We start from the raw sequence: 27,919 nt of genomic DNA, 5'->3' as shown, positions 1-27,919 counted from the left end.
GGTATAAAGAAAAGCACCAAACACCAGGGCTGGCAACCTCAGACAGCTCAACAACTGCAACTGATACACAACGGCCCTGCCAGCCTCCCAGGCTGCAGTGTGCACGTTCGGGGAACAAGCAACAAATAACAGTTGGTCGGGCTTCCGAAAGCRAAGAGGACTGCGCTGCCCCCATCTAATCCTTACCCACACTCAACCGATCTCTAGGACCAGTGGGAGAGCTTCTTGCACGAGGACCTCAGCACAGAGTCCTACAACATATTTACGTGTCAAAAAGCTGCATGAACTTCTTTTATCAATGCAAACTGAGTTCCTGAATATTAACTGGGGAGCACTCTTCATAAAGCTAAAATATACAGTAAACAAGAGACAACCCATCATTTGCTACAGGGCATAAATGAACAAGTTGGAAAGAAATGGCAGAAAGCTCATGCTCCCATCTACCCCGCCATACGTGGGCACCAAGGTCCATCGCGCTGCACCTGTACAATTGATGCTGGCCGCTAGAGTTAGTGAATTCTCTCTCAGGAAGTAAATGAATGGATCTAGAGACATACCCGGTTTTGTTGGTGACATACAAACTCTCTGGTAACTTGACAGACAAACACAGCACCATATTCCAGAACTAAAGCAAAGCCTCTCTACTCAAACCCCCTGCCACTGGGTTTACACTCACCCTGTTTATCCTAATCCCACAGCAAACCACGAACAAGTCCTTTGCCGTACCATGGTTCTACAAAGCTCCCGGGTGGGCGATCAGCAGATCTAAGCTGGCAGCTTCATCCTAATCTTCTTCCTTGTCAGCTGTACAGAAAGGTCTGGGGATCACAGAGCTTACCAATTTGGGCAAAAATGCATCTTCGACACTTAGATGATCTAGTAAATGAAAGAATCACTGGTTTGCTGTTGGTCCTCAAAACACTCCTCCGATGCAGGAAAGCAATATATTCCTTTCCACAGACAGCAGAGAACGCAAGCAGCCATGAACTGCCAACGGGAAATCTGCATCTGAGCAGGGTCCTGCCTCCAAACCTCTTGCCTCTCCAGCCAACAAYCCACCCCACAGACCATCTTTCCTTTCAGATCCAGCTCCTGTATGAGGAAAGAGCAAGCTAGTCTGGAAGCAAGATGAGCAAGCTCCAGGGAAGCCCAAGCCTGCTGCACTGGGATACGTTCAGGACCCCTGAGCAGTAGCGGGGAGAGCACACTTTCCGCAGCACCAGTGGACAGCATGCGTTCCAACATTGTCTGTCCTCCTCCTCACGTTTTAGTTGGAGGTATTTTACTTCCACCTTGCATTAAACTAAAAAACCACAGGAATGATGCATAAATACAGAGACTGAAATATGGCAATACGGTAGACTGAATAAATGATGCATAAATACAGAGGTTAGAATACAGCAGCACAGTAGACTGAATAAATGAAAAAATGAGACCAGCTTTAAAATGCAAAAAGGAAGAACAGAAAGTCTCAAAAACAATAGGAAGGGTGAACAAACTTGGTCTGTGTATCTGGCACCAAGCAGCAGCCGGGCTCCTACCAATACGAAAGACAATTAGATTCCAGCAGACAAACCAGCAAGTAATGATGATGGCTGCTGATACCGCGGGCTGCGCCGGCCCACATTAGTATAAGCGAGCTGGATGCAAGCCAGCACCACTGAACAAATGGTACTGCACGTGCTGGAGGAATCCGAGGAGAGATTACTAATATCTTCAAGGTGACCTTTCACACATGCTGTCCTGGCAAATCAGGCAATTCTCTTGGCTGTAATGGAAGAGATCACCAGAGGCCAGTCTCTTACAGTTATGCACTCTTCATACAAATAGGATTGGGTGGGTTTTTTTAGCTTTATAGTAATTGAATGCACTTCATTTGAGCAAAGCACATGGAGCATGTTACAGGTTTATTTCACCCCTTCCCATTTTAAAGAAAACAATGCAACTTTCCATAATTCCTTAGGCAGGCAGCAAGCTAAAAAAGAACTCTAATTTTTAGCCATATTGCTTATTAAAAAATATAAAATGTTTCCTAAAAGGGCAGGTGCATTAATTAAGGCTGCCTCAGAATAAATGAAAATTACTAGGAGCACTCTGCTTTCCTGAATGAGTTTTCTATAGATTATTTATAATTGAATGAAACCAGTTACAGCATTTGTAACAGAAACCGTACAGAAGTTATACATTTCCATTTTTCCAGAAGCCAAAGAATATACTGCATGAACAGAGAGGAGTCTCCACATTTTTGTAGGAAAGGAAAAGGGAAGTTATATCCTCTTTTTCTGAAAACAAGTTTTAGATAAGTAAAAGGAACAATAAATATACTGGGTATAAATCCTGTCAGAGCAGTGCAAAGGGGTACTGGTGTAATTGAGAATCAGGCTGCCGGACTCCAAAATGCCATTTCACAGCCGGAAATCCTGAAGCTGTAGATTGAACTCTTTTCCGTTTCTCCAGAGAAGGAAATACAGCTTAATTAGGCTYAATTTTCTAAATAATGGTTATCCTCTGTAACTAATCAGTAAAATTTAAATCAATATCAGACTAAATGCTTGCTCAAATAGTGGAACGTGCTCAGTCTTCAAAATATAATCTTACCCTGAAGAAATCTGAAGAAGCTAGAAGACCGAGGATAACAAACTGGCATATAGTTTCCATTTTCAAACAGAAAATATCCTTTGCTATCCTACAGGGCACTCCCTAAAAAAACACAATCTTTTTGTGCATAGAGATTTCACTAATGGAAGAAAACAAAAAGAATTTTTTTGGGGAAAAAAAGAAAGAATTAATGTAGTTTCAAACGCAGCAGTTCTTGTTGAACTCATTCTGAATGGGAAAAGGAAAGTGTTTAAACTTAAAGCAAGGGAACCAGAAGAGACTCAAGTAAGATGGTTTAAACAACAATTAAAGAACATTCTCAGCCTGAGAGACATTTCAGAGGCAATTCTGCTTCCAAATCAGCTAAAAGCAAAATACTCACTGATTTCACTTGTAATTATCTGATTACGTACTGTACATAAGCAAGCTAAGTAAGCACATATTAATTATGAGGCTGACCCATGCAATGCAGAATAAGGCTTTAGCATTTTGTAACACGTTGCTTATAGTGCAGRAAATACCTGTCATTATTTTTGCTGCTAATAGTCAAGGAGCTTAAGTTTACTCCTAATTACTTCTGTGTAAACAGTATCAGGGCACTGTGATGATTTCAGAGAAATTTCTATTTATTGTCAGTCTTTGCTACTACAGAAAACTCATATATATTACAAGACAGAATATAATTTGATTTTCATTTCCCTTCTAAAGTCTCACAAAAAATAGCATCACAGGGTAAAAAGTAGAACAGATGTAAGAATATTTGTTCATCATGCATTCTAGGTAAGAGTGCTTTATGGCACACATTAGTCTACAAAGCCCCCAAGGAGACCTCAGCAAGAGCCATTGCTCTCCGTTGTGTGTAGGCTCCGCGGCTACTGTGCAACATCCCTCCAAAATCGCAATCACGCTCTCCATGAAACTGGACAAATCTTTTCCTAATATTTCATGTGTTTCCTTGGATGTCAGATAAACTGGCAGATTCAAGAGTCATTGATAGAAAGCAATGGAGTACCTGAGGCAACATGACCTCAGATGCTAACTGCAAATACCCTGTGAAAATTCTTTCTATTGGATTACCAAACATGGGTTTTTTCCATCTTCGTATCTACTGACTGTTGGCTCTTATAAAACTGGAGAGAGCTGTGATGTTACGCATCTTTGAAGGTTACATACAGCCATTTTCTTCTGACAAAATACTTTCTTAGTTTAGGACACCTTTGATTACACCTTCTTTTTCTAGAGTCTTTCCAGTACTTTTTTCCTTACATAATACAGTGACCAGAGTTCAGCTCAGGAATTAACCTAATTCCTTCTTGTTTCCTTCTCATTTGTTCTCTGCATGAATTCCTTCACTTTCTAGGCAGCCAGAACAATCAGATTAGTCTCAACCCTGTTTGGGGCCGAACCGCTGCATTTTTTCCATTGACAGTTATGTTGAACTTCATATGCATGTAGCCAGCTGAATTATCAGTCATTTCAACAATTTCTGGTCTAATCTTCAACACCTTGAGAGAACCTGTCAGTTATGAGTTGCCATTATTTACTCTACCATCATAGTTCTGTCCTCCGAACCCTACCACTGACAAAAGATGGAACCACCTACAGTATATTTTTAACATTTGCTTATGTAAGCCCTGATAAGTAAGATTTTTCATGTTTTTCCCCCACTTTCTTTCCATTTTTGTAGCACCACTGTCCTGTATTCCCTTTCTGGTATCTCAATGGTCAGCACAAAAATAAAGTGACTCTAAAATCATGAAAAAATGAATTTCTTTGCCTCCCCCTCATGGGATGCCCTCACACGTTCTAGTGCAAACACTCCCAGACCAGTGGAGCACGGCTCCTAGACTGCTACATGCAGAAGTTTTAGAGTACAAAAATATGTTGTTGGTATCAAGTATAATATATGCCAAATTTTTTTGTTTAGAAAATCCTGCAAACAAGCCAGAGCTATCTGCTTTACAAGATTGCTTCTCAAGCAGCCAACTATTTTTTCTTCAATTTCAAAGCAGATTATACTGAACCCTATCATAATTATCTGTAATACCTTCACGGACTATTAACAAAGATGTAGTCGAAGGCTAACAAGTGATGCAAAAAAACCCACCAAATTGTTCAGATGTTTATTCATCAAATAACGAAAGCCAGCAATGGGCGCACGAAATAAGGGGCGAGCACTTACCGTGGCAGAGAGCTGCGGCCCGTTCAGCTGCGCGTGCAGGATGGCTTCGTTGACCGAATTCCGGATTCCCGTCAGCGCTGTTTCCAGGTCATGCGACGTGGCCATTTCATTAGCGAGATACTCCAGCGTGGAGATATACTCCCTCCATTGCGCATCCAGCTCCGACACGCTGGCCAGGCAGCCCCTCATTACGTTCAGGCAATACCCCACGCAGGGTCTGATCAGCGTCAGGCCCTGGCAGTGCGGGCAGTACTGCATCTTCACCAGCGCTTTGCTGCACTCCTTCGTAAGAGCGGCGTGTTCAGTAGTATTTATCACCTCGATGCCCATGCTGAGGGCCTGGCTTAGCATCCTGCTGGCCCAAAGAGATTTTGATAGCTCCGTAACCATATTTTTAGAATAGCGTCCAAAAGGATTTATGTCTTGCCTTGTAAGCCGCAGACACTCTGTGTAGTCCTCTGATAAATCTGTAATTCCTGGGTTTATTAGCCGACTGTATACCAGAGGAAAGAGGCTGTCGAAGAACCGTAACACTGCGCTTTCCACGGTAGTCTCTGCACCCAGGATGTAGAGAGAGAGGTCTGTAAAAAGTTCTTTAACCGGCTCTGCTGCTTCTTTTGCCATAGGTCTGTAAGCTGTCTCAAAGAGGGAACTTGTGCGATTCTCAGCAAAGCGAAGCAAAGACTCAAAGGCCTCTGAAAAAAGGAGGGAGAGAGAGAAAGACATTAGAGATTAATAATAAGCAGCTGACATCTTAGTAATGAACAGGGACACCAACAAAGTTACGTGCAATCCGTAATCCAAATATGCTGATAGCTAATCCAGTTTTTGTCAGTAGTAGAATTGAAAAAACAGAGCTAAATATTACATGTGCATAACAAAGGCAACACATAATACAAAAGTATTTCCTTAAATAAGATTACCGACGCTAGCTAGCTAGACCCTGACCCAAACTCCAAAGTCCCTGGAAAGCCTCCCCCAGATCCCAGCGAGTGCAGGCACGGCACTTCTAGGCTTTTGTAACCCATGCTGCTTATGGGCATTTCAACTAGACACATTTCCAAAACATCCCTTTCCATCAGTAAAGGATGCCCCTTTGCAGCAGGCAGCGAGGAGTGCAGCATTTTCAGTGTCTTGTAGAAGCTCCTATATCCATCCCAGAGAAGGATCCCCAAACAGGCCAAATGCTTTACGTGACACAAGTCCTGCACTGTGAGGCAAAACAGGGAGTAATTGGTTACAAGAGGGATCGCTGAATAAAGACTCTGTAAGACACCAATCACATCATCACTGGTGCACTGGTCTGTATAAATAATGCTATAATATCCACATTTAATAAAAGGGTGCAACCTCTTATTTGGTCTTCTTGTAAAACTGCCCATAGCATTAGCCACCAAGATGCACTGAAGTCCTAAAAAAACTGAGATTACATCTTATCTCAACACGTACATCTTGTCAGCTCACAGAAATGGCAATCTTAGTTCAGTAGCTGTACTTCTCCACTATCACTGTTGGAAATGATTTAATAATTTAATAGTTTATGAAAGCTATACCTCAACAATATAATCACAGCTTAATGTTTTATTTACTTTCCTTCCCAAATGATCTACTGCTAGGAAATCTTGCAGGAAAAAAATAAGGCATTTATGTCCTTCTACAGTCTGTCTGGATATATAAAACATATACTTGTATGGATTTGGACAGCTGATGTGCAGAGCAAATACATGCTAGAATGAAGGATTAGACAAAGCTGACATACAAAAAGCAGCTTCAGATAAGCCTGGACAGCAGCTCAATGAGAGCTTGAGAGAGAACTGAATACAAAATAAAGTTGAAACTTTCATGTTACAGTGCGGTGAGTGGATGGCCGAGACACACTTCCTGAAAAGTTCACCTCGGAGATGAAGGAACAATGCTGCATGGATAAACTCTCAAGTCCTCTATGAATCAAAAATAAAATGAAGTTATCAATTCAGGAAAACAATCTTGCATTTACCTATGCCATTTTCAAGTAGCCTAGAAGAAATCTGAGGAGCCTCATGGTTAAGGCATTTCAAATTGCACAAAGTAAATACTATATGTCCAAAGCATTGGTTGGGGCATTAGAGTTTGTGGACAGGGACAAGGAAGGAATCGATTGCCAGGATTATTTTCAATGACACAGAAGACACAGTAACGCACACCATTCCCACTGCTTTCATTGGAAGCTCTACACCAAAACATCTCTGGGACAAACCATTCTTGYGCTCCCTGGATTGGAGCAGTCCCTGCCAAGGCAGGAGACCCACCACCTCCCACGGACTGGCCAGACCATGGGTTTGTCAGTCTAATCCTACTCTGCACTCCTCTCAACATCACCATGTGATTCAGCACGGGGCAGCACAAAATTAGCTCTCGAAGATCAGCTCGGCAAAGGAGCAGCCACAATACTGTAAACTGAGATTAGCAAACTTGGCCAAAGTTTTGCAGAAAAGCCTGCTCAGTGCCTTCCTGGATTATGTCTCCCTGGGCAACTAACTTGCTTGTTTTCTCGAGCTTTACAATCCCTTCATCACAAAGGATGATTTAACTAGACAGATAATACAAGATATCTCGTTGTATATTAAATCATCAGTATTTTACACACACACACACACACACACGCACCCCAAGCTGTTTCCTTTTATCCGAGAAGCCCCTCAGCATTCTTAATGGTATTACAGCAACTAAAACTCTGGAAGTGCTTACAAAATCCTCAAACTTAAAGAATTCAGATACACTTTAGTTTAAAAAGAAGCAAGTTCATTCTCGGGCAGACRTCTGCCTTGCCAAGTTTCAGTCTGAAGCAGATTTTTACAGCTACATTAAAAATTCTGAAAAACTGGATTTATAATGGAAATACTGACAACAACCTTTATGGTAGTATAGTTAGCTGTGTGGTACCATGCTATTAAGAGTTTTATGTTTGCCAAATCACCCCTATGTATTTACTTTTAATTCTAGGGGAAATCTAACATGATTTTTATTTACCAGACTCAAAAGCAGTCTGCTCGCCCTTGCTTCCTTAGCTGGCCTTTCTAACAGATTTCAGCAGCTTCCTCTGGTGTTAGGCTGTAGATCAGCAACCATCTAGTTTTTTATTTTCAAAACTCTTCTGACTGTGAAAATCCTGGATTTGATTAAACATAATTCTGCATTATTCTGAGACAATTTTAAGAAATTAAAACCTTTTTTAACGATGTCATTCTTTTTTCATTCAATAAGAGAAATATAGTCATGGTATGTAGCTTCACTGGTCCTGCAAAAACAACCAGGACATCAAGCCTATGGCACAAAAATTATTGCTGTTAATTGCAAATGTGCTGCAAAGACTTGTCATCTGCCTCCACTGGTCAGAAAGACAAAAATACACTCGTGCTTGCAGGCACTCTACCAGCAACCTGAAAGGAGGAAACGTGTAGGTCTTTCGTCGTTGTTACAGTGTGAGATGGTTTCAGACAATCAAATTGCTGGATTGGCTGAATGTTCTTAAGCCTTTAATTAGAAATAATGAGGCTTCACGCAGTTGAATGGATTTTGTAACAGAGGACAGTTTGCGTTCTGATTGCGCAGAGGAGGCAACCTTAGCACCTTGCTTTAAAAGTGCTTAACTACCTACTTCTAACGCACCTCGTATGCCACTTGGTATGCGGTTCCTAAATCCCCGCGAAAGTTTGCCACTGACAGAAAGAGAGGGTGCTCGTTTGCGCAGTCAAATAGAGTAAGCTTCAGGCACGCTTACACACCGGCAAAAAGCTTAGGCTTGAGCCTGATCCAAAGCACACTTTGAAGAGAGAAATATTTGGTCGTCTTTCAGACTGTTGCTTCAAGCCTCCACCAGCAGCATACAACATAATGCAGTTTGCAAATGTAATATCGACTCTGAACAGAAATAGCCATAACCAAAATCCTCCAGAATTTGAGGGAGACATTGTGTATTTTTTGCCTTCTTTTAGTATTAAAATAAACAAGGAGGTGGAGAACAGGCTTTGTTTTCATGCTCAAGAGAACCTTTTTGATTTAAGTCTGCAGGAAAAGTGAAACAACAGTCAACTTAAGCGATATTTCAGTTTTGTTTTACTTATGCACTGGTACCTCCTTACTGGAAGTCAGGCAGCATCACCTTCCACGGGGAGAGCTTTGCTGGCAGCGTTCCTYGCGCGCTCACGGACGCTCGGCACTGCTGCCGAAGCTGCGCCCGCGCCGGCAGACACAGCTGATCAAACACAGCTCACCTCTGCAAACTTCACACCTGAGCTGCTGGGGTGTTAAAGCTAGCTCCTGGAGCCGAGCCCAGCAAGGACCAGGCACCACGTGCTGGCGTTGCCGCCGGGCTGGGCGGCCGGCTGCTCCATGCACTGGGACACCAGCCTGGCTCCCAGCACCAACAGGCGCCGAAACCGTTACGTCTGGGGCACAACGCGCACACACACGGGAAAACACCGCTTTGGGCACATAGCATCCGTGCTTGTTCATGGGCGTGGGACCGCTCGGCTTTGAGCGACAGCTTCCTCCCAACAGGAACACATCCATCCTGGCGCAGAGGGTGTCCTACTGCTCTCACAGCAGCCGCCAGCTAGATGCCACACATCTAAGGCAATAGAAATCACATACAAGGCCTGACTTATCTCATGCTTTTGCACCAGGGTAGCACCAAATTCGGTGACAGAGCCCACTGTCACGCCAGAAGAGGCTGCAGAATTCGGCGTTTCTGCTCAAGAAACCTGCTCCCGGACAGGAAGAGGGAGACACGGACTCAGGAGCACCGCCAAGAGGGCGAGCGGCTTCGGACTCGGGGGACCGTGAGCCCGTCCAAATGCCACGCTCTACCCCAGTGGCAAAGGGACTTTCAGGACACTTCACTGCAGAGGTCCAACCCAGGACTGCTAGCAGGGGAAGCGCTCTCCCAAAATAAAGTCACCGCAAGGAGCAGGCGCCTCTGTGCACAGAGGGCCGTTATTGCTGCTGTGCAGCACGGCCTGCTCTGCTTGAACCACGAAGACCAACGTCCCCAAAATCATGATACTGAGCGCAGCCCCTGCCCCTCGGATGGAAGGGGAAGTTACTGTCACGTGCYGTTACACTGCTGCATGCAACCCGAAGCTGGCACCCGGCCCGCGGACCCGGGGCGGTACGACCACCCTGCCAATGCAACAGCTCTCCACTACATTAGTAATTCCTTGCACTTGAGAAAAAGAAACGCTCCTCCTAAAAACAAAAAGAGCCATGATATTAGGAACTTTACTGAAAAGATTTAACAATCTTCAATAAACCAAAAGCAGAAGCAAACACTGAATCTATCTATACAGAAAAAACATCTGTGTACTTTTTAGATTTAAGTGTAATCATGAAAGAAGAATGACAAATTTAAGTAGCTCCATTATTTGTTTGGTCTCTTAGGACCACACTAATATTTGGCTCCTTTCCCTTCGACATCTTGCATTTATTACAAAGTTACAAGATGACAGAAAGCTACAGTTTGTTGAACAATAGCTTCCTTTTAATGCTTTCAAGTCCTTTAGACCTTCTGCATTTTTATGGTTTGCTAAAATAGAGTACAACATACTAATATTTTGCAGCAGTAGGACTTAACTACATATTAATTGCAATTTGATGCACAAAGAACTATGTACAGAGCAGAAATTCACACCCGTATACACATCTACACAACAGAGAAATTATAAAAACCTCAGAATTATGGTTTTTTGGATATGCCATAAACTCTGCAAATGTTTACAAAAATAAGAACAACAAAGAGTGCTCAAAGGGTAAACAATAACATGAGCAGGTCTTTTTTTTCCCCAGATCTTTGTAAGATTACTTTGAAAAACAATATAAGCGTAAAACAAATTGTTACGTTTGCAAAGATGAAATCTGAAATCCATTAATGCATTATTTTTGAAAATATGTTCTTACAACTTGCAGCTTCATTTCTATTTTGTGATATTTGCTAGCAGCAAAGAATGTCAAAGAACAGAGGTTTCCTTCTGATCTATCCTGAACCATTATGCTGAATGAAGGGTCAAATCCCTGCTAATAATCTACTTTCGTGTGTTTTTATTTTTAGAATGGCCAGCTTACTATATATAAATACAGCTGCTCTTCATGAAGCTGATGAGAAATAATTAACATTATAATAACATAATTATATCAGCAGTCTCATGGAAATAAAACATCCATCATGCAGGAAACTGAAATGCCAAGCTTGCTGCTAAACATTTTGGCCAGAGAAAAACATGAAGACTCCCGGTCCCTGGTCCCCTGGAAATACCACCCCTTGCTTTCTGCTCCCCTCCCGCGGCTGGTCTGAATTTGCTAACAGCTCGCCTTGACAGCCAGGGAAGCGCGAGACGCCTTTGGACAGATTTTCAGATGCAGCGTGGATAGGTGCTACCCTGCTGAAACCAACAGCAGCCTGCTGATTCAGGCAAAAAGAAGCGTTTCCTCTGGTCACACAGTGTTTAACAACAAAATTGCGTTATCTTTGTAAAGTTTTGCATTTTCTAGGGATAACAGCATAGATATTATTCTCATCTAAAACAGTAACTTGTCTAGAAATAAGTTGTTTTGTGTATTAGATGTAAATATTCTCACAAACCAGAACACTCCTTTATAAAATGTTAATAGCTGCCCTGATTATCTAATCTACTACAAGAGCTTCATGCCATTAAAGCTCTTAAAGTTTAAAAAAAAAAAAAAAAAGCCCTATTAGAAGTTCAACACAATTAAAGCAAAAGTTACAGAGTGAAGAAATCAGTCTTGGGAGTTCAAGAAACACTACAGTTAACAGGTTTTTGTAAATTAGTATGTGGATAGAAGAATAATCAACTTGGCTACCTATCCATGTACAAACAGAGAGCAGTGCTCTGATTCTTTTCCCACATACAGATTTTCAGCAGGTTATTTATTTTTTACATTTACTCGCTGTGGCATATAAAGGAAACTATGAAGGAAACCACACTACCCTTTTCCATCAAATGACTAAACACCACCACCTTAGGAAAGAGCCTTCAGAATTACCGAAAAACTCTATAAAAATAAAGTTATCATCATCATTCCCATTTTCCTATCTTATTCTATGCCATTTACCTGGGCTATGTTACTGATTCTCTTGTGCAGCGTTCTTGGCTATGCTTTTACTGTACCAGGAGGACCTAGGTACTTCACAGAAGTAAAGCTAAAATCAAGATGTACTGTCAAGACTACAGGAAAGACCCACTGTGTATGTGTAGGGATTAACTACATCAAGATAGTGTCTTCTCAAGTAGCAGCACATCCAGAGAAAACCAGTGACTGACAAGCACACATAAAATACGCACACTGTCCACTCAGTCACTACAACCCAATTGAGCTCTTCAGCATACAGATCGGACAGAAAAGAAACAGCTTTCCGTTACCACGTTTAGGGGTGAGATCTCCCCATGACCGTGTCTGTGCTGATTATATCTGATAAATATCCTGTCATGAACCTCTTGATAGAAACTTCTGCCTAAGTTGACAAGTCTGCAGTCCCTTCTAACAGCTATGAGTTAGTTAACTGTGATTAGTTAAAAAAAAAAAAAAGTGTAATTCCAAGTGTAATTTAAAGCTGTTTTTAACTTATGAAAAGATGCAACAGCTTTAAAAAATTCTAGCAACAAGACTTCCAGAGCAAAAGGGCTCTTGGTCCTCCCTGAGCACGGTCTCCTGCACGGGCGCTCGCCCAGCAGCGTGCCACGTGTAACGGTCTGAGCGCGAGGCGGCCTGGTGCAGTACGCCTTTCAGAGCACAAGATCCACTATTACAGTGCTGTACTGATGGCAAAGCTCAGATGCTTCAAGCAAAATTAGTTTCCAAATGGACTGTTGGGAGACTGACTTCCAAGAATAGCAATAGGAACCAACACCATTAATCACCATCCGAAAACTTCAGTCTAGGCGTGAAAATTAGTCTATYTGTCATCTCCATATTCACAAACCTATTCTGTGCGGCCTTGGCACAGCAGCGCAATCGTAAAGGAAGCAACCGTCTCCTCAGCCTTCCGCCCCCACCAAACCAACCTGCGCCCTCTTCAAAATCAAGCAGTCCTACAGGGCTTTCTTCCCCGCTCCCCTCAACCGGAACAGCTTCACTATGCAATCTTGTACTGGGGGATGGGGACAAAGGATGCCCCTCATTATGGTGAGAACGAGGAAAACTGAAACCACCAGCTTTGGATTATTTGGCCAGTATTTGGTCCTGGGAGCATCAGTAATAGAAGTGATATCACCAAGTTCAAAATGGGCTCATTGCTTCACAGGCTGGTGATGCAAATGGAAAAAATCTTCTAGGAACAAGCCTGGGACATATCTTAACAACAACAAAACGGTCCAGTGATAAATAGTCACGTCCTGATCTGGTGTAGTCATTTTGCCATGAAATCAAATAACGATTTCTGCAGTCTGTGGGCTGGGGAATATATCCAAACCACTGGAAATGGTAACCACAGTACGCACATTTGTCAGACTTAGCAGCCTTCTTGGTTTCATCATTAACAACAACGTGTCACAAAGTTGCAACTAGCTGCAAAAGTATATGTCAAAGAGACCAGAGAAAGCTCTGTATGTGTGCTGCGCTAAAGCATATCTGCCAGTCTCTTTATGTCTTGATAGCCTTTTTAAAGAAAATACTGTATGGAAGAGTTTATAGAAAAAACTCCTCTAAGTTGTTATGCATTGTAATGTTAGCTACAGTTTGCTAAGTTCATTTTGAACTGCTCACCATTTATTTCATCTTCAAACATTTTGTGAATGCAGCAACCAAGATGGTAATTAAATTTAGCTGTTTATTATTTCTGTATACTGCATTTCAATGTAATTGYATATTATTTTTATATACTGCAATTACAGAGTGCAATTACTTATTCTTTTTAAAGTGAGTAGTTTAGAGTAAAACTAGATCAGTTGGCCAGCCGAAAGCTGGAGTCCAGATGTGGTATTAACCTTTTATGACACCAGTGTGCTTCCGCTGCCAGATAAATAAAGCAAATAGTTCTTTGGGAATATTTTGCAGTAGAAGGCTGACTGACTTCTAGTATCAGAGTGGTAAGATGATATAGATGAACAGTAAAAGCCCTGAAGACTACAGCTAAACTTTTTAGAAAACCAGAGCTATCAATATTATTTTCCTTCCATCAAAACAGAATTCCAAGACCATCCATATGATTCATATCTGCCCATTTTAAATCTGTTGGCTATTACTTAGTAATACCAACCCGTGGTTTTAACGGCAGTTGGGCCAAACTGAAATAAGAACTACAGCTGGGCCTCAACAGTATTTTCTATGCCTTTAATTCACTTTCCAAAAATACTTACTTTAGAAAAATAATTATGTACCTTGAGAGAACTTTTTTGAGTTCCTCCCCTTTTATCTGTATTGACATAAGTATTTTTGTTCTTCACTCAGCCACCTTCAAGGTTCTTAAGAGGTCTGGTAGCCATCTGAGATGGGGAGCAGAAACGATGTTATCTGAGGTATTTGATCAATCACTCAACCTGGACAGGGATGACTGGAAGCCACAGCTAGAGCAGGCAAGTTGTGAATGATTCTTGTACTCAATTACAGCGCTAAACACTTGAAAAATAACTTTGAGTGACAGCTCTGTAACCATCAACAGCTGTTTCAAGATAAATCCCTAGAACCTGTCTAAATTCCTCAAATTAACAGTTTGATCTAAATATTCTGCTGAACACAGCTTTGGCCACGGAACAAAAAAGCTTCTTTTATTTTCCAGGCCAAAACTCTGAGCACAGATGTATAGTGGACTGAAGAAAAAGTGTCAGCATTTCTCCTTAAAAAATAAAATAGCTTTCCAGTAAAAATAAACAGCTTAGAGAATGTTTTCTTAAAAATCAACCCTGGATCATCACTTTATGGGATGAGCCAAACCCCCGGTGTCTTTTCAAATAAGGTTCTTGCTATGTTTTCTTTGACACATTGGAGTAATATTGTAAAAAATGTAGTCAGCTTCAAAAGACAAGCAGGCTGGCCCAGCGATCCAAGGTTTGCATGGAGTTAGAAAGAAGTTATACAGGGCCCTAAAAAAGTGGTTTGCCCTCAGTTTGATTTCTTCAGAATAGATCCTTGGTATGTACAGCTGAGAAGGAGCCAAACTGCCAGTGCCTAAGTCTTCAACTGCTTTTATCTCGCTTTTCAACACGCAAGAGTTTGGTTATTAAACTGTAACTATACACTTTTCAGAATTTATACAGTTGCTACCAAAATACGCCGTAGAAGATGGGACTCTAGGTATCTTTGTCTGGAAAGAAAAAAGGGCATGCACAGGGGGAGAGTTGGTAAGTGAAGATGATACCCTTATTGCAATCTTTAGGATTAAGTCTCTCGGGTAATTTCTTCCCACAGGCTGTTGGAAATGTTAACACAGTGTAACTTTTTATTTGGATTTCTGAAACAAGCTGCTTTTATTACAAGTAGTTTTGGAGTGGGATATTTTGTGCTTATAGTGTAGTTCACAGAACTAAAACAGCCTTGTAGAAGGCTGCACGTTCACACCTGCAGTCTGAGAAACTCGCACACCCGAGGCAGCGTGGTCATTTATTGCAGCACTCCGACACTGCCCTGCCGTGTTCAATTAAGAGTGCGAGTGCTTAGATGAGGAGCGTTCTCTCACTCCAGACCAGCACAGAGCCATCAAAGCCTGGTGCATTAACTGTGGGCCCAGCAAACAACAAGGAGACCCGCTGCAAAGGGGGCCGACTGTCCCCATGTCACTGGAGACTGCACCAAGGAAAGCACGAGCAGAATCCTGGCGTTGGGCACTTAAAGGACAACATGTGTTGGTCCAACCATAGGACATGTGCGAGTGTTCAGAAACAAGCAATTCACAGTACCTGTGGACCACAGCCATACGGTGGGGACATACCTAATGCATAAGTAAAATACAGGTATGCAGAAATACTGCTGTTTGCTGATAGTGACTATTCTGAAAGCATCAGGAGAGAAATGGCCAGACATTGCCTGTGCAGCCTTCCCGCAAATGAAAACCATGGAGAAAGTAAAAGCTGTGCCAGCTACACACAGTGCCAGGTACTAACAGTGGAGGGGAACAGATGCCACCGTTAGAGAGGGCATTCATGTTGGTGGTCTGTTGCTGCTCAAACGCCCTGCAGATTTGACACGTTTGGGCTTGGAGAGCAAGCCAACAGGGCTTGCCAAAAGCACAGCAGAATGCTCTCCGTTGCCTGATTTACACAGTAGCATGGATGATGATCCACAAAGCACTAAGCACTGGCTCTGTTACTCTGGATAAGAAACATAGCAAATATAAACCATATCTGTAGAATTCAGACGTGATCCACGCTTCCATCAGAGTATTCTCTTAAACTTGCCTCCGATACATTGCTGCATTACATATTTGCATTTCCTGGCAGGGAAACGCTTCAAGGCTGCCAGTAACATAGGGGCAAAGAAGAAATCAAGGTATTCTAATTGTGTACACCACATCTCTGGTGTATTAAGGACTACTAAGAAAGGAAAGTACAAAATGTTTTAGATTTGCAATCGTTAAGAGAAACAAAGAACTCTCTTCTGAAGTCCATCAAGACAAAGCAGGAATATGACCTGCTCAGATGTAAGACTCGATTCTTCTGGGAATCTTTTCATTAACAGAAGAGCAACCAGAGAGAACTCTCTAGGGAGAACTTCCTCGACCCTCTGATTATAGAGTTCAACTGGCAGTAGGAAAACTAATACGTTTGTTTCAGAAGGTCATGAACTGTTTCATGATTTCCAGCTGAATTAGTTAGGTGGTCTGTTACGACCCGTTTCTAAAATCTAAGAGAAAAATAACCACAAGAGACAGGGTTAGCTTCACAAAGATGAAGAATTTTGTTTGTTTTCATGTTTTTTTTTTTTTCTTGCTTATGTACTCCAGTAGAAATAGGAGAAATACTTTGAGGCCCATTTGAGGGCTAAGGTCACAAATAGGAGATAGATAGATAGATAGGATATATAACTAGGATATATATTTAATTATAATAGGATTTTAAAAATTCCAATTTTTTTTTAAATCTAGATTACATCCATATTTACCAGCAACTCTAAAATGAAGAAAACAGTCTTTATGTAGGGAACAGCAGTACTGCAACCCTGTATGCTCAACAGTGAAGACTCCAAGGCAGAACTGCCAGCTGGCGGGAGAGGGGCCCCGCATGCGCCCACACGCCACGATGCCAGCTCTCGGCTGTGAGAGGGAAGGGGTCATTACTCACCACGGCAGTTAGACACTGAATGGCAGTCTTCACAGTCGCTGTGAACTTCTAATTTGTTCAAAAGCACGGGTCACAAAAACCTTTCAGCTGTTTCTTCTGATTCTGGATTGGGTAGTATGAACTTCACCCACCCCTGTTCCTCAGGCGAGTCTACACAGGGAAGCCTTTGCAAAATAAGTTAAGGCCAACAGGATAAAATTAAAGTCCAATAACTAAGTCTTGATGCAGAGACAGTATTTCCTTACATGTAACTTTCTGTAAATGCTTTAATTCAGTGGCTTCCAAGTCTTTTGGATCTCTGGAAAACTCTTATCCACCAAAACTGATCACATACCAGCATGTAGTATCCTCACCCAAATTTTAGCTGAAAACACTGTTTGGTATGGTGTTCCACAGACCAGCAGCAGGCCACTAAATGGATCATGTATGGTCCACAGTGAGAGCCACTGCACTTCCACACTGCACTGAAAAGTGTAGAGTCATCTGGATTAAAAGCACAGGCATTGGTCTTGGATTAAAGACATCAGCAACTAATACTTAAAAAAATACACTTATAGACATGTATCTTTTCTGCGACAGCCGTTTTGGGCTTCTTCCCTCTTGTAGCTTCTCTGCAAACATATTTGATATCAGAGTGCTATCAGGGAGTTAAAAGGACATGTCTGCTTGAAGAAGCTGACTTTATTCATCAGTTTTCTTTACAGTCAGAACAAAGCATTTCAYCTGATTACTGAAGAGCAACAGTGGAAAAGACTTCTATGACTGATTTCAACAGGCACTGTATCCAAATCACTATAAATTTAGGAAAATATGCCAGGTGTTGCTTTTTAAAAACCTCACATTCTCACAAAACCTCTCTGAATGGGAAAAGTAGAGGAGGAACAGCATTTAAAGTAATCCTATAAAAATAGAACATATTTTTCTTTATGAAGAGTTTCTCCTCAATTTGTCCTCCCAAATTCCTTCCAGTAAAATGACTGGCAGGTGTTCAACACATGGGTCAGCACTGGCAGAAGTATAGATGTTGGTGATTTGATAGCTAGCCAGATGTTTGTGGGGAACAAGCTCCAGTTATTCCACAGGGAAAGTACATGGTCCATTAGCACTAATAAATCAATAAGCCTATTTTTCTCCTGAAATTCCCTCCTTAAAAAAAAAAAAAAAACACAGAAGGGTTAAGTTTCAAGTTTTTCCAACACATTGATTACAGGAAGATATTGCAGGACAAAAGTCACAGCCTCACAGACCAAAACAATGAAACTGCTTCTCTTACATGCAGAAAATTGTGCAATGCTTTAACGAAACTAATCCACCATGACACCATATGCCAATGTTGCCACATATATCCAGACACCCTCTGAAATGAGTGGGGTTTCACAAAATCACAGTTTGCCTAAATGCAAGAAGTTGCATAACTGCAGCCTGTGCTTGCTTGTTCATCCCTAAGTCCCTGGTGGTGAGATCATGATTCAGTACATGATTTTTAGTTATTTATTTATACGAGTAGCAGCAGCAGAATTGTGCAAAGGAGGACAAGGATAGGTTTTAGAAAAAAAAAATCTGAAGAATACATAGATCTGCCTTGCTCATTTCAAGTTCCTCTRTATAAAATTTGATGATTTGGATCTAAGTGAGTCGATTCAAGGACCAGCCTGAGTTGTGAGATCAGCTGAGGAGCTCCCACGAACAGTCCCGAAGTTCGCACGTCTGGGGACTGCAAGGCTGCTAAAAGCGAGCAACCGTTTCCCCTCCGTACCAGCAATGCTTGGGCTTGCTGACCTTCAAGAACTGCTACAAAAGAGTATTTATAACTTTAACTGATGGGCTGTCTCAGAGAGCTAACACTAATTTTGTTAGCAGGAGCTTCTCGAGACAGCTCAGCAGAGAGAAGCAGCAGCCCCGTGAAGTTCCCACTGCAGCGAGCTCCTCGCGTGCCTCACTCGCAGCACGCGCAGGCATGCGTTAGGCGGCGAGCCGCCCCTCTCCGCGGGCCACGCTCATTCCCAAGTGCGAAAGGTGCCGGCAGGAGCTTTTGCCCACCTTTCCGGCCCCCGTTCTCCCCGGCGCGGCAGAGGCTGCAGAGGCTGCAGAGGCGCGGGCTGCCGGTGGCCCGCGCGGCGCCCGGAGGGGCTCGCCCAGCGCCGCCCTCCAGAGCACACAGCCCAGCCAGCCTCCTCCCCAAAGCCACCCCGCAGCCTCCGCGGAGGCCGCGGCTCGCAGCGCCCGCGGCGTTTGGGCAGGCCRCTGCGAAGAGGAGAAGCGGCCGCGGAGCAGAGCTGCCGTCCTCCTCCCCCCCGAGCTCGGGGAAGGCGCTGCACAGAAGCCTTGCGCATCCTTTTCTCCTTCCTTTCAGTCTCTTCCCACAAGAAGGAGCAATCCTCTCATTTTTGACTACCGGCACTGACATTTTTAACTGGGGCCTTTATTCAGTTTGGTATTTAAGCATACGCTTCACTTGCTGAGGACCACCGATGTTCTCAATTATCTCCCTGAGTGCAGGCCCAAACAGAGACAAATACTAGATGTTTGTGGGAACACGTTATATTTTTCCTCTCCTACTTCCTCACGTTGTTGAAGTCATCACTGTATTGCTTCCTCTACTGCTTACAAGTATTTGGTATATTACGACCTCTGCTTGGTTTGTTTCAGTTAAACATGGGTCACTAGAGATGGAAAAATCAATTACAGAAATACTGTTGAGAGTTGAAATATCAAATATATCAGTCATGCTGAGGTTTTAATATGCAATTGTCAAAGCCTCTCACATGTATGTTGCTTTTATAGTTCTGTTTAAAGTTTTGTGGTCTTTTACTTCACAATATAATGAAAAACAAGAGTTGAAGATAAAGCACGTTGATAATGAAAGCAAATTAGCCATTATGTTCCAGTAGACTTCCAACATGAATTAGTGAACTGAAAGGAGACTGACTGCGCTGTCCCCTAACTAGAGGTCAGAGCTTCCTTTCCAGGTAGCTTTAGTGGGAACCAAGCAAACGAATATTCATAATTAAAGCACCAAAACTGCAATCTAAGCAAGCGGTATCTTAAGCCTTAACAAGCCCCAGTTAAGCCAGTAGAGTCTCCTAGGAAAGAGGAGTCTTGTGAATGCAAGCAGGGTTGTAAAACCACAGCATATCACCAAACTAAAAACATTCATGAACAAAGAGGTTGATAGGTTAAAAGAGGCTGATATGTAAAGCTCGAAGTACGCTACAAGATGGACCGGACACACCGCCTAAAACCATATTTGGCTTTTATCAAATGTCTGTCCTGAATGACCCCTCTAATGTTAACTAAGCACTCTTACGCGCAAAAAAGTTCAGGGAGCCTTCTAAACTGGAGAAGAACTGGACACACACTCATCTAAATTTAGCCATTCATTTTTGTCCTAACTTTGTACAATTGACATTTTTTAAAAAAATTCTTATTATATTAAAAAGACTGAACATACAGGCAGCAAACAGATGCTTAAAATTGTCATAGACTTTATGATCTTTAGTAGTCTTCCTCAAATGCTTATCTCCATTTCTGATCATATGGAATCAATAAAAATAAATCACCTTTTGTACCCTAGTCATTTAGTTACTACATTTTCATCCCAGCCAAAACCTATAAAATAAACATGAAATTAAAAAAAGGGGGGGGGAACACCATGTAATCTTCTGACAGCAGCAGTGCTGGGTTTGTTTCAGAAGAAACCACAGAATCCACCCCTTTTTATGATTAGGTTCATTCTCCACTTTTCTGGATCTTTAAGTTCACTTCATTATATCCCATGGTTTGAGACCTACTCTCTGAAGCCTCAGAAATGATTGCTTATTTTACCAAAGATCTTTTGGTATGAAACTTTATCTATAAAACCCTGCAATGGGATCAATCCTTTCAGCAGCACTGAAGGGAGAAAGAGGGAAAGGAGCAACCAACCAACCAAATAAGGCAATGACTGGTGGACTGAAAACACAAGGGTAACAGATAATGCATAAGAAATTCTGGGCCCCAAAGTAAAACACATTTATTGCATTTTAGACCCATTTCAAGACAGCATTTTGGCACAGACAAGGTTTATCCTATTTCTGCAATAGTTCTTAATCCACAAAATCCCTGCAGAAGTTCAGTACACACTTAAGCTTTCGCCAGAAAAGATTTGTGAAACAGGGCCTTAAACTTTACAAAGTCACTTGAATTCTAGAAGGCCGTTTGAATTCCTCTGACAAACCTCTTGCCATCTCATTCCACAAATCTCAAACTGTTGAAGTTTTCCCTTGCTCCAGTCTCTCCAGCTCCACCTTGTATAATGACACCCTTCCATAAGATTTTATTTATTCATAAAATTGTAAAAAAGCAAGACTCACATGCTGACTCAATTAATCTAGTCTGGGAAAGTTTATAAACTAGCTCTCACATATTCTGTCTTGGTCAAAAATTTTCCACTCTCAGGGAAATATCATGGCTTAAATACCTTGTAACATCATGCCCAAACACATCTTGCTGCTTATTCGCTCCGTTCCACTGGCTGCAAGGGCATTCCCCAGCCTGCCTGTGCTTCTTCACTCAGGGCTTAAACATCATCTAAGCTACAGGATGCCATGATCGCTGTATTCAAGTCTGACACATTTCCTCAGTTAATACAGGGACATCTATTTGTATTTACTCACAAATTTCCTTATACATTTCCATTCAACCCCTTTTTACTGCAAGAACTCCTACAGAGCCTACCTAGCACCACCACCTACTGCTGGCTCTGGCAGCACCATGTGCGGGAGCAGGGTCCCATGTCCACTTGCGCCTATCACCTAAAGAAGCTGTCAGAGCTTAGATGTCTTTGGGGTTGGATTATCTGTGCAGACCTGTGTCATCTTGAACAATGACTGAAAAAAGAGGATAGTTCTTACTGAACCAAGCCAGAAGAGTAAATGACTTTAAAAATCAAAACCAGGCTCTATTCCTCTCCTGTCTTTCCCCAGCGTCCCCCTCCCCGTGACTCCCGCACAAGGCCATGGAAGGGAGCTCTGCACTGAGCAGGAGCTATCTGTCCTATGCACCCCCCTTTTCATTTTCTTAACCTGAGGCCAACAGAAACACACAGGTCTCCTTATCAGACAGGTTAAGGCCAGATCCCTTGCTACATGCATCTTTTAACATAAGTGCTTAGAGAGACATAGACACAGCACTTGGAAAAACTTCCCTATCTTTCTACATCCTAATGAAGGGAAGCTCTGCAAGAACCAAGAGCTTCCCAATTCGAGATGCTGTCAAAGCAGCCCTGAAATGGAAACCCACTGATGCTGAAAAGCCTGCACTCTAATTCAGTGAGGCAGGGCTAGAGAGAATTCTCCAAAGAGTAATTTAGCAAAGACTAATAGAGCAAGCCCAGAGACACAAGCCATTAAAACAAAAGTGGCATCAGGCAAAAAAGTTTCCAAATTTACGGAGGATATGACCTTGAGGACTAGTTTTCAATCTTCTCCTGTTCAGAGGCCAGGTGGGAGATTTGATACTTGGGAAACGGCAACACGAGAAAGGAAGCAGAGCACTGAGCATGGCAAAGGAGTGCTTTATAGGAGTCATTAATCTGATTCCGAACAGCACAGAATCAATCAATATTTACAAGCCTTATGAAATTTGGGTGTCAAGTTGTTTAATATTCTTCATGTAATGCTGGTACTTACAGCAGGCTCAGAAATATTACAAATTCCTCTGCAGCATCAGCGTGTTAATTTGCCAATCCTGATTACTCTCTGTTTGGACACAGTCCTATAGGCAAGTGGACCTTCAGACTGGCCAAGACAAACATCCACCCATTTCCCTCTGGAGACAAAGGGCCTGATGTTGTAATGGGACCTTGAGGTACGCAAAAGTGTATATTCATTGGTCCCCAAAATCTGACATTTGATTTAGCTGAAAATGACCAAAATATCCCAAAACATCAAAGGAACATTCGGAATTTATTCTGGGATCTTGAGGTTAGCTGGGATGAGACGACACGGACTTTAGTGCTGAAGGCAGCTGTCCTGCAGGAACAGCCATACAGGACAAGAGGACAGATGGACCCAGTGCTGGACCTGCCAGCAGAGCGTAGCTACCCCAGATGCTTCTCATGCAGCTCTCGGCAGCCCTGCACCAACAGCTCCAGGGTGCAGAGTAACATGCCCAGGGGACCTAACCAGTCCTCTCACCGTCTGCCTGTCTTTAATATACCACAAGAATTTCTTGTTGTTTGTTTTTGTGTCTTGGACTCTTCGCTCTTCAAATTCCACTTCAAGCCCCTCAGTTTCCTTCTCACACTGCCCGCTCTGGATTGTGCCTCTGTCTCTGGCATTCACTAGTGTTGGATTTCCAGTTTCTGACAGATATTTCATATGCTCAAATAACCTCCTGAACTTTGTGTTTAAGCATATGGATTCACTTGCCTTTCTGCCCCTTTTCTTGCATGGTGCTATTTCTACTTGCAATGACAGTGTGTGGTGTGCCTAAGTAGCTATGATGCCTAAACTAAGATTTTAATTTCTACACTTCATCACAGCCCTATATTTAAACAATATTCACATTATTCCAATAATCAAGAGGGTATCCACGCAAGTTGGTCATTATGTTCTCCATTCCCTATATAATCTAGTCTGAACTTCCACTGTAAAACTCCCCTGGGAGCACCAGACAACTTGCACATTTAAATTCAAGTCTATATAATGCAGATACAGTCTTCTGAAGCAACTAAGATAGATGAATATTAGGATCCCTGAATCGAAAACAGCAATGGCATCTAAAAAGGCTGTCACTATCACATGGATAAGCTGTGAGTTGTTTTAGCTACATATGTTTGTGCAATAAAGCAGCAGCAAAACTTTCAGAGAGTCCTAAGCCCAGAAAACTTTATGGCACTTTTAGAAATACTATTTAGTAACATTATTAGCCAAGATTTGCCATGCATATGCTAGACATTTGCATAAAAGTGACAAATACACCTACTAAAAACCTGTAATTTTTCCTGAAATGTTGGCATACATCTCGACCCATGGTATTTAAACATCTGAGACTTGTTTTCCGTTTCAACTAACTTGATAAAAAACAAAAAAAAATTACAGACAGAATCCAATTACCTTGCTACAGAAGATATCCTATTCTTTTCAGTGGGGTTGCTCAGGCAGTAAAGTTCTGCTCCAAGTAAGAGAGTACTGAAACTTGTCCCTCAATGAGATGCTTCACTGCATCATTTCAGAGCTCTCTCTCAATCAATAGACACATTATCCACAGATTGATGACAAAAGCAAATCTCCATATATCATCCCTCTCACATCTTCAGTATCCTCCACGGATTTGCCTCCTTCAGGCTCTATGAATTAACCTCCTCCACTCTTCTGGACCATTCATCATGCTCTTGCCCGTTCTAACTCCCCATCTTTTTACATTGCAAAGTATCTTTCACCTCTGTTGCAGTCACATTTTCGACAGCTTTCTTAACTGTTAATGTCTATCTCAAGACCTTTTTTCTTACAGCCATACCATATGACTTCAAGTCCTTTCCTAACAGAACAAAACCATCCTACAACCGTTCCGTCTCACTTTTTTCTTGAAACATGCAGCCCCAAATTTTGTCATTTCAAATTCCTTTATGTTTAGCTATCGTATAAGAAGTTAAATGCTAAATTCATATTGCTTACCAAAGAATAGATATTCCCTGCTGGTGAAAATCAGCATGGTCAACTGAACTACACAGCTGCTGATACACTGAAATCTACTTAGTAGCTATTAAATATTTTGTATGAAAGTTGCAATTATTAAGGTAATTTATCATGCCTTCTTTTAAATGTACATTTTCTTTTAAAAGGAATTCTGAATGCATTCATCATTACATACAATATCTAAAGCATGCAAAAAGTTTGACATAAAGGTCTTCAAAATGCGAGGGAAGAATGGAATCCCATTTTATTTCAAAAGGTTCTTTAAAATATTTTTACCATTAATGAACATCTGATAGTCATGAGTTTCAGTAATCTATTGACAGAAGACAAAGATTATGTCAGTAGCTGGTTCTAGCTAAAAATGTTAAACAAAGTGGTACTGCCTTATTCCATTCCCATATATATATATATATTTATATAGTAATTTAGGAGGAAAGGGCAACAAACAGCCATTAGCAAAAACAGACTGGTGAAATTCTGAACGTTTTCCTCCTCTACATCTATATCCACCTCTGAAGAAACAATTTCTCTGCAACTTAGCGCTGTTTACAGAAGAAAAACACATAGCTGCCTACTAAATACAACTGTAAGGCACATTTCTACAACGACTCAAAGACTTCCCACACTGTACTGTTAAGGGGACAAGGGTCCTCTATCAAAAGGCTGTAATACCTTCCAATGAACTTGGAAAACGTGCGATACAGCCTAGCTCAAACTGAACAGTGCCAGAAAAGCCCTCTGCAGCCCCAAAGGGGAAGAAGAACGGAGGCAGAAGTCTCCCAGATTAACATCTACCAGCCAGGAACGCTTTAATAAGCATAGAGCAACACCAGCACTCTGTGCAGTCAAGATGCATGAATACCTACAGCTGTGCTCTCTGTAAGATTTATCTTGAATGCCTAGGATAAGTTTCTTAAGGATACATCAGAAATTTAGGAATGGGTATCTGAAACTAAAGTCACTGGAAACTGCATTCCCTTGAGTGGTTTAGAGAAAACAATTTCTACTGTTAAAAAAAACTATTAATGAATTGTTGGCTTATTAATACTATATGGAATTTATATAATAAAGAAAAAAATCTTACACTCTATTACACATTACTACTGTGGTGCTATCTGGCCATCAGCTCACACACTTCCTATAATTCCACCATACAGAATATACAATACTTCCATAATCTGCAATATCACCCAATTACAATTTTTTTTTCAGAAAAATCAAGGACATTTAAGCCTATGCACGTACAAGCTGATGAYATGGGGGTGGGGGGAACAGGGGACTCAGAGCCGGGTGAAAGCGCTGCTCTCCCATCTGCATGATTCTCCAGCTGTCCACCCCCACCAGCGTCTCCCCTCTATCAGAAACCACTTTGCAGAGAAGAGCTCCTAGAGCAGCAGTCTAAACGTTTCCTCTGTAAGCGTCAGGTTGGTGAGGGAACATTATCCCTCGTTTTCCTTCTTCTGTGGGGAGCCCAGCTGCTGTACACACATTTATGAATTCAGACTGAGCGAAAGAACCAAGCTTCACCCTTCTTGAAGGGTCCAGTCCAAGCATCACTGAAGAGATTCCTGGGCAATCCTCTGACCACTAGACCACCATTCACCCAAGCTTCTCTAGGCCCTTCCTCTTCTTCAGTCTTAAAATTCTGAGTTTTAAAGACTTAGAGTTGTCCAGATTTTTTTTTTTTTTTTTTTTTTAAAGAACTGGTAGTTCTAACAGGCTGGATACCTTTTCCTTGAGTTGCTAAAAAATGCAGACGTTTGGCAACTTGGACAGAGCTCATGCACATGTGCACTGTGCTATATAGCTGTGCTACATGCAATAATCCTGCACTTGCAGGACACATTGCACTTATTTAGTCGGTGCTACTCCACTAGGCAGAAGGGCTAAAACTCCCAGGAGGCGTTAGACACTAAGTCGCTGCTGCACAACGGGCCTGGGCATTCCTCATACATCTGACACATCCCAAAACATTCAAGACTCATGTTTCCACACAGAAACACAGGAGCATTAGCTTTGAATTCAGCCTGAGTTTGAATAACACAATTCTCAGGAATTGATAAGAAATCAAAACCAGCTTTGGAGGAAAAAATGATGGTGACATCTCAGAAGATTTTAACAGTATTTCATACCTGGGCATCTCTTCAAATCTTCGTTCAAGAACACTGAACTAAACTTATCTCCCACATTCCCATAAAGGTAAGGCAGTAGCATGAGGGAGTAATTTGGATTATCATGCAAGCTCCTAAATAGCACCAGCATAGTACAGAACAGCATGAAGGGAGTTTGCCAAAATAAGCTTTATTAACACATGACCTTGAAGAACTTCCTGGTTTCTTGAATCAGCAGTGCCCTATCGCTACCTCTCTCAGAATTAAGGCTTCACAACCACTTTGGCTTTTTGTCATTTTATTTTATAGCAATTTATTTATTACCTCCTTGAGAAGAGTTCTAGGATGGATAAACCATCAGTGCAAAAGTAGAGCAAACGTTCACTTTTGCCAGGACTGCAGTGTCCCTCTCCCCACTCCCGCGATAAATGGCAATCTCTATTGATTTACTTGTGCACTTTATCTCATTCTTTTTTTCCTTCTTTTTTAAGGTGTGTGGATATTTAGGCTCAGCTTAAACTCATTTAACGTTCAACATTTATCTGGGATACCTACATATCAGGCCTATTCACACAACAGTCCGTCTACAGAAATGGACAAATTTCAAGAAGGCAATTCAGATCTTATGTTCTTGTATGCGAGAGGACATTACATTGCTCAAACTCAAAGAGCAAAATACACAAAAAGTTTTACTGGTAGCCATTTAACAAGTGGGAAAAGCACAGCAAAGGCTTTAAAATTAATTTACTGAACTCTACAAATAAAGCCCCCCAAAACACCCCGCTATACTGAAACTTTGAAGTTTCCTATACACAACTAAAGGGTTCTTCAGAACAGCCTGAGCATCAAAACAAATGCAAACTCTTTTAATTACTGACTTGCAATGTTTTTAAGCAACTCCAAAATAAAGGAAATACAGTAATACCTACTCTGCCCCTTTCCTCTGTGGCTCCTGTTGCCCCCTTCCCTTCACCACCTGCACCCTGATCAGCAGCTTGAATAATCAGAACAGATCTGTATTTACCAATGCACAAGTCACCTTCATCCAGTCACCCATCCTGCTGCCTCCGCGCCACTGCATCA

At 41.9% G+C, this 27,919-nt stretch overlaps 1 protein-coding gene across 1 annotated transcript in view; it reads right to left on the bottom strand.

Moving 5' to 3' along the window:
* Window positions 1–27,919, bottom strand: part of LOC112972916 (glypican-5-like) — a 378,208-nt gene that overhangs the window by 307,476 nt on the left and 42,813 nt on the right. Inside the window, exon 2 of the mRNA XM_026080132.1 lies at window positions 4,781–5,475. Coding sequence (XP_025935917.1) covers window positions 4,781–5,475 — 695 coding nt within the window. The remainder of the gene's footprint in view (window positions 1–4,780; window positions 5,476–27,919) is intronic.

This window comes from Apteryx rowi, unplaced genomic scaffold (genome assembly GCF_003343035.1).
Source record: "Apteryx rowi isolate R43461 unplaced genomic scaffold, aptRow1 scaffold_51, whole genome shotgun sequence".
In the NCBI taxonomy this organism is placed as follows: Eukaryota; Metazoa; Chordata; class Aves; order Apterygiformes; family Apterygidae; genus Apteryx; species Apteryx rowi.
Note: the sequence above shows the minus strand (reverse complement) of the source record. Positions and strands in the feature narration are given on the sequence as shown.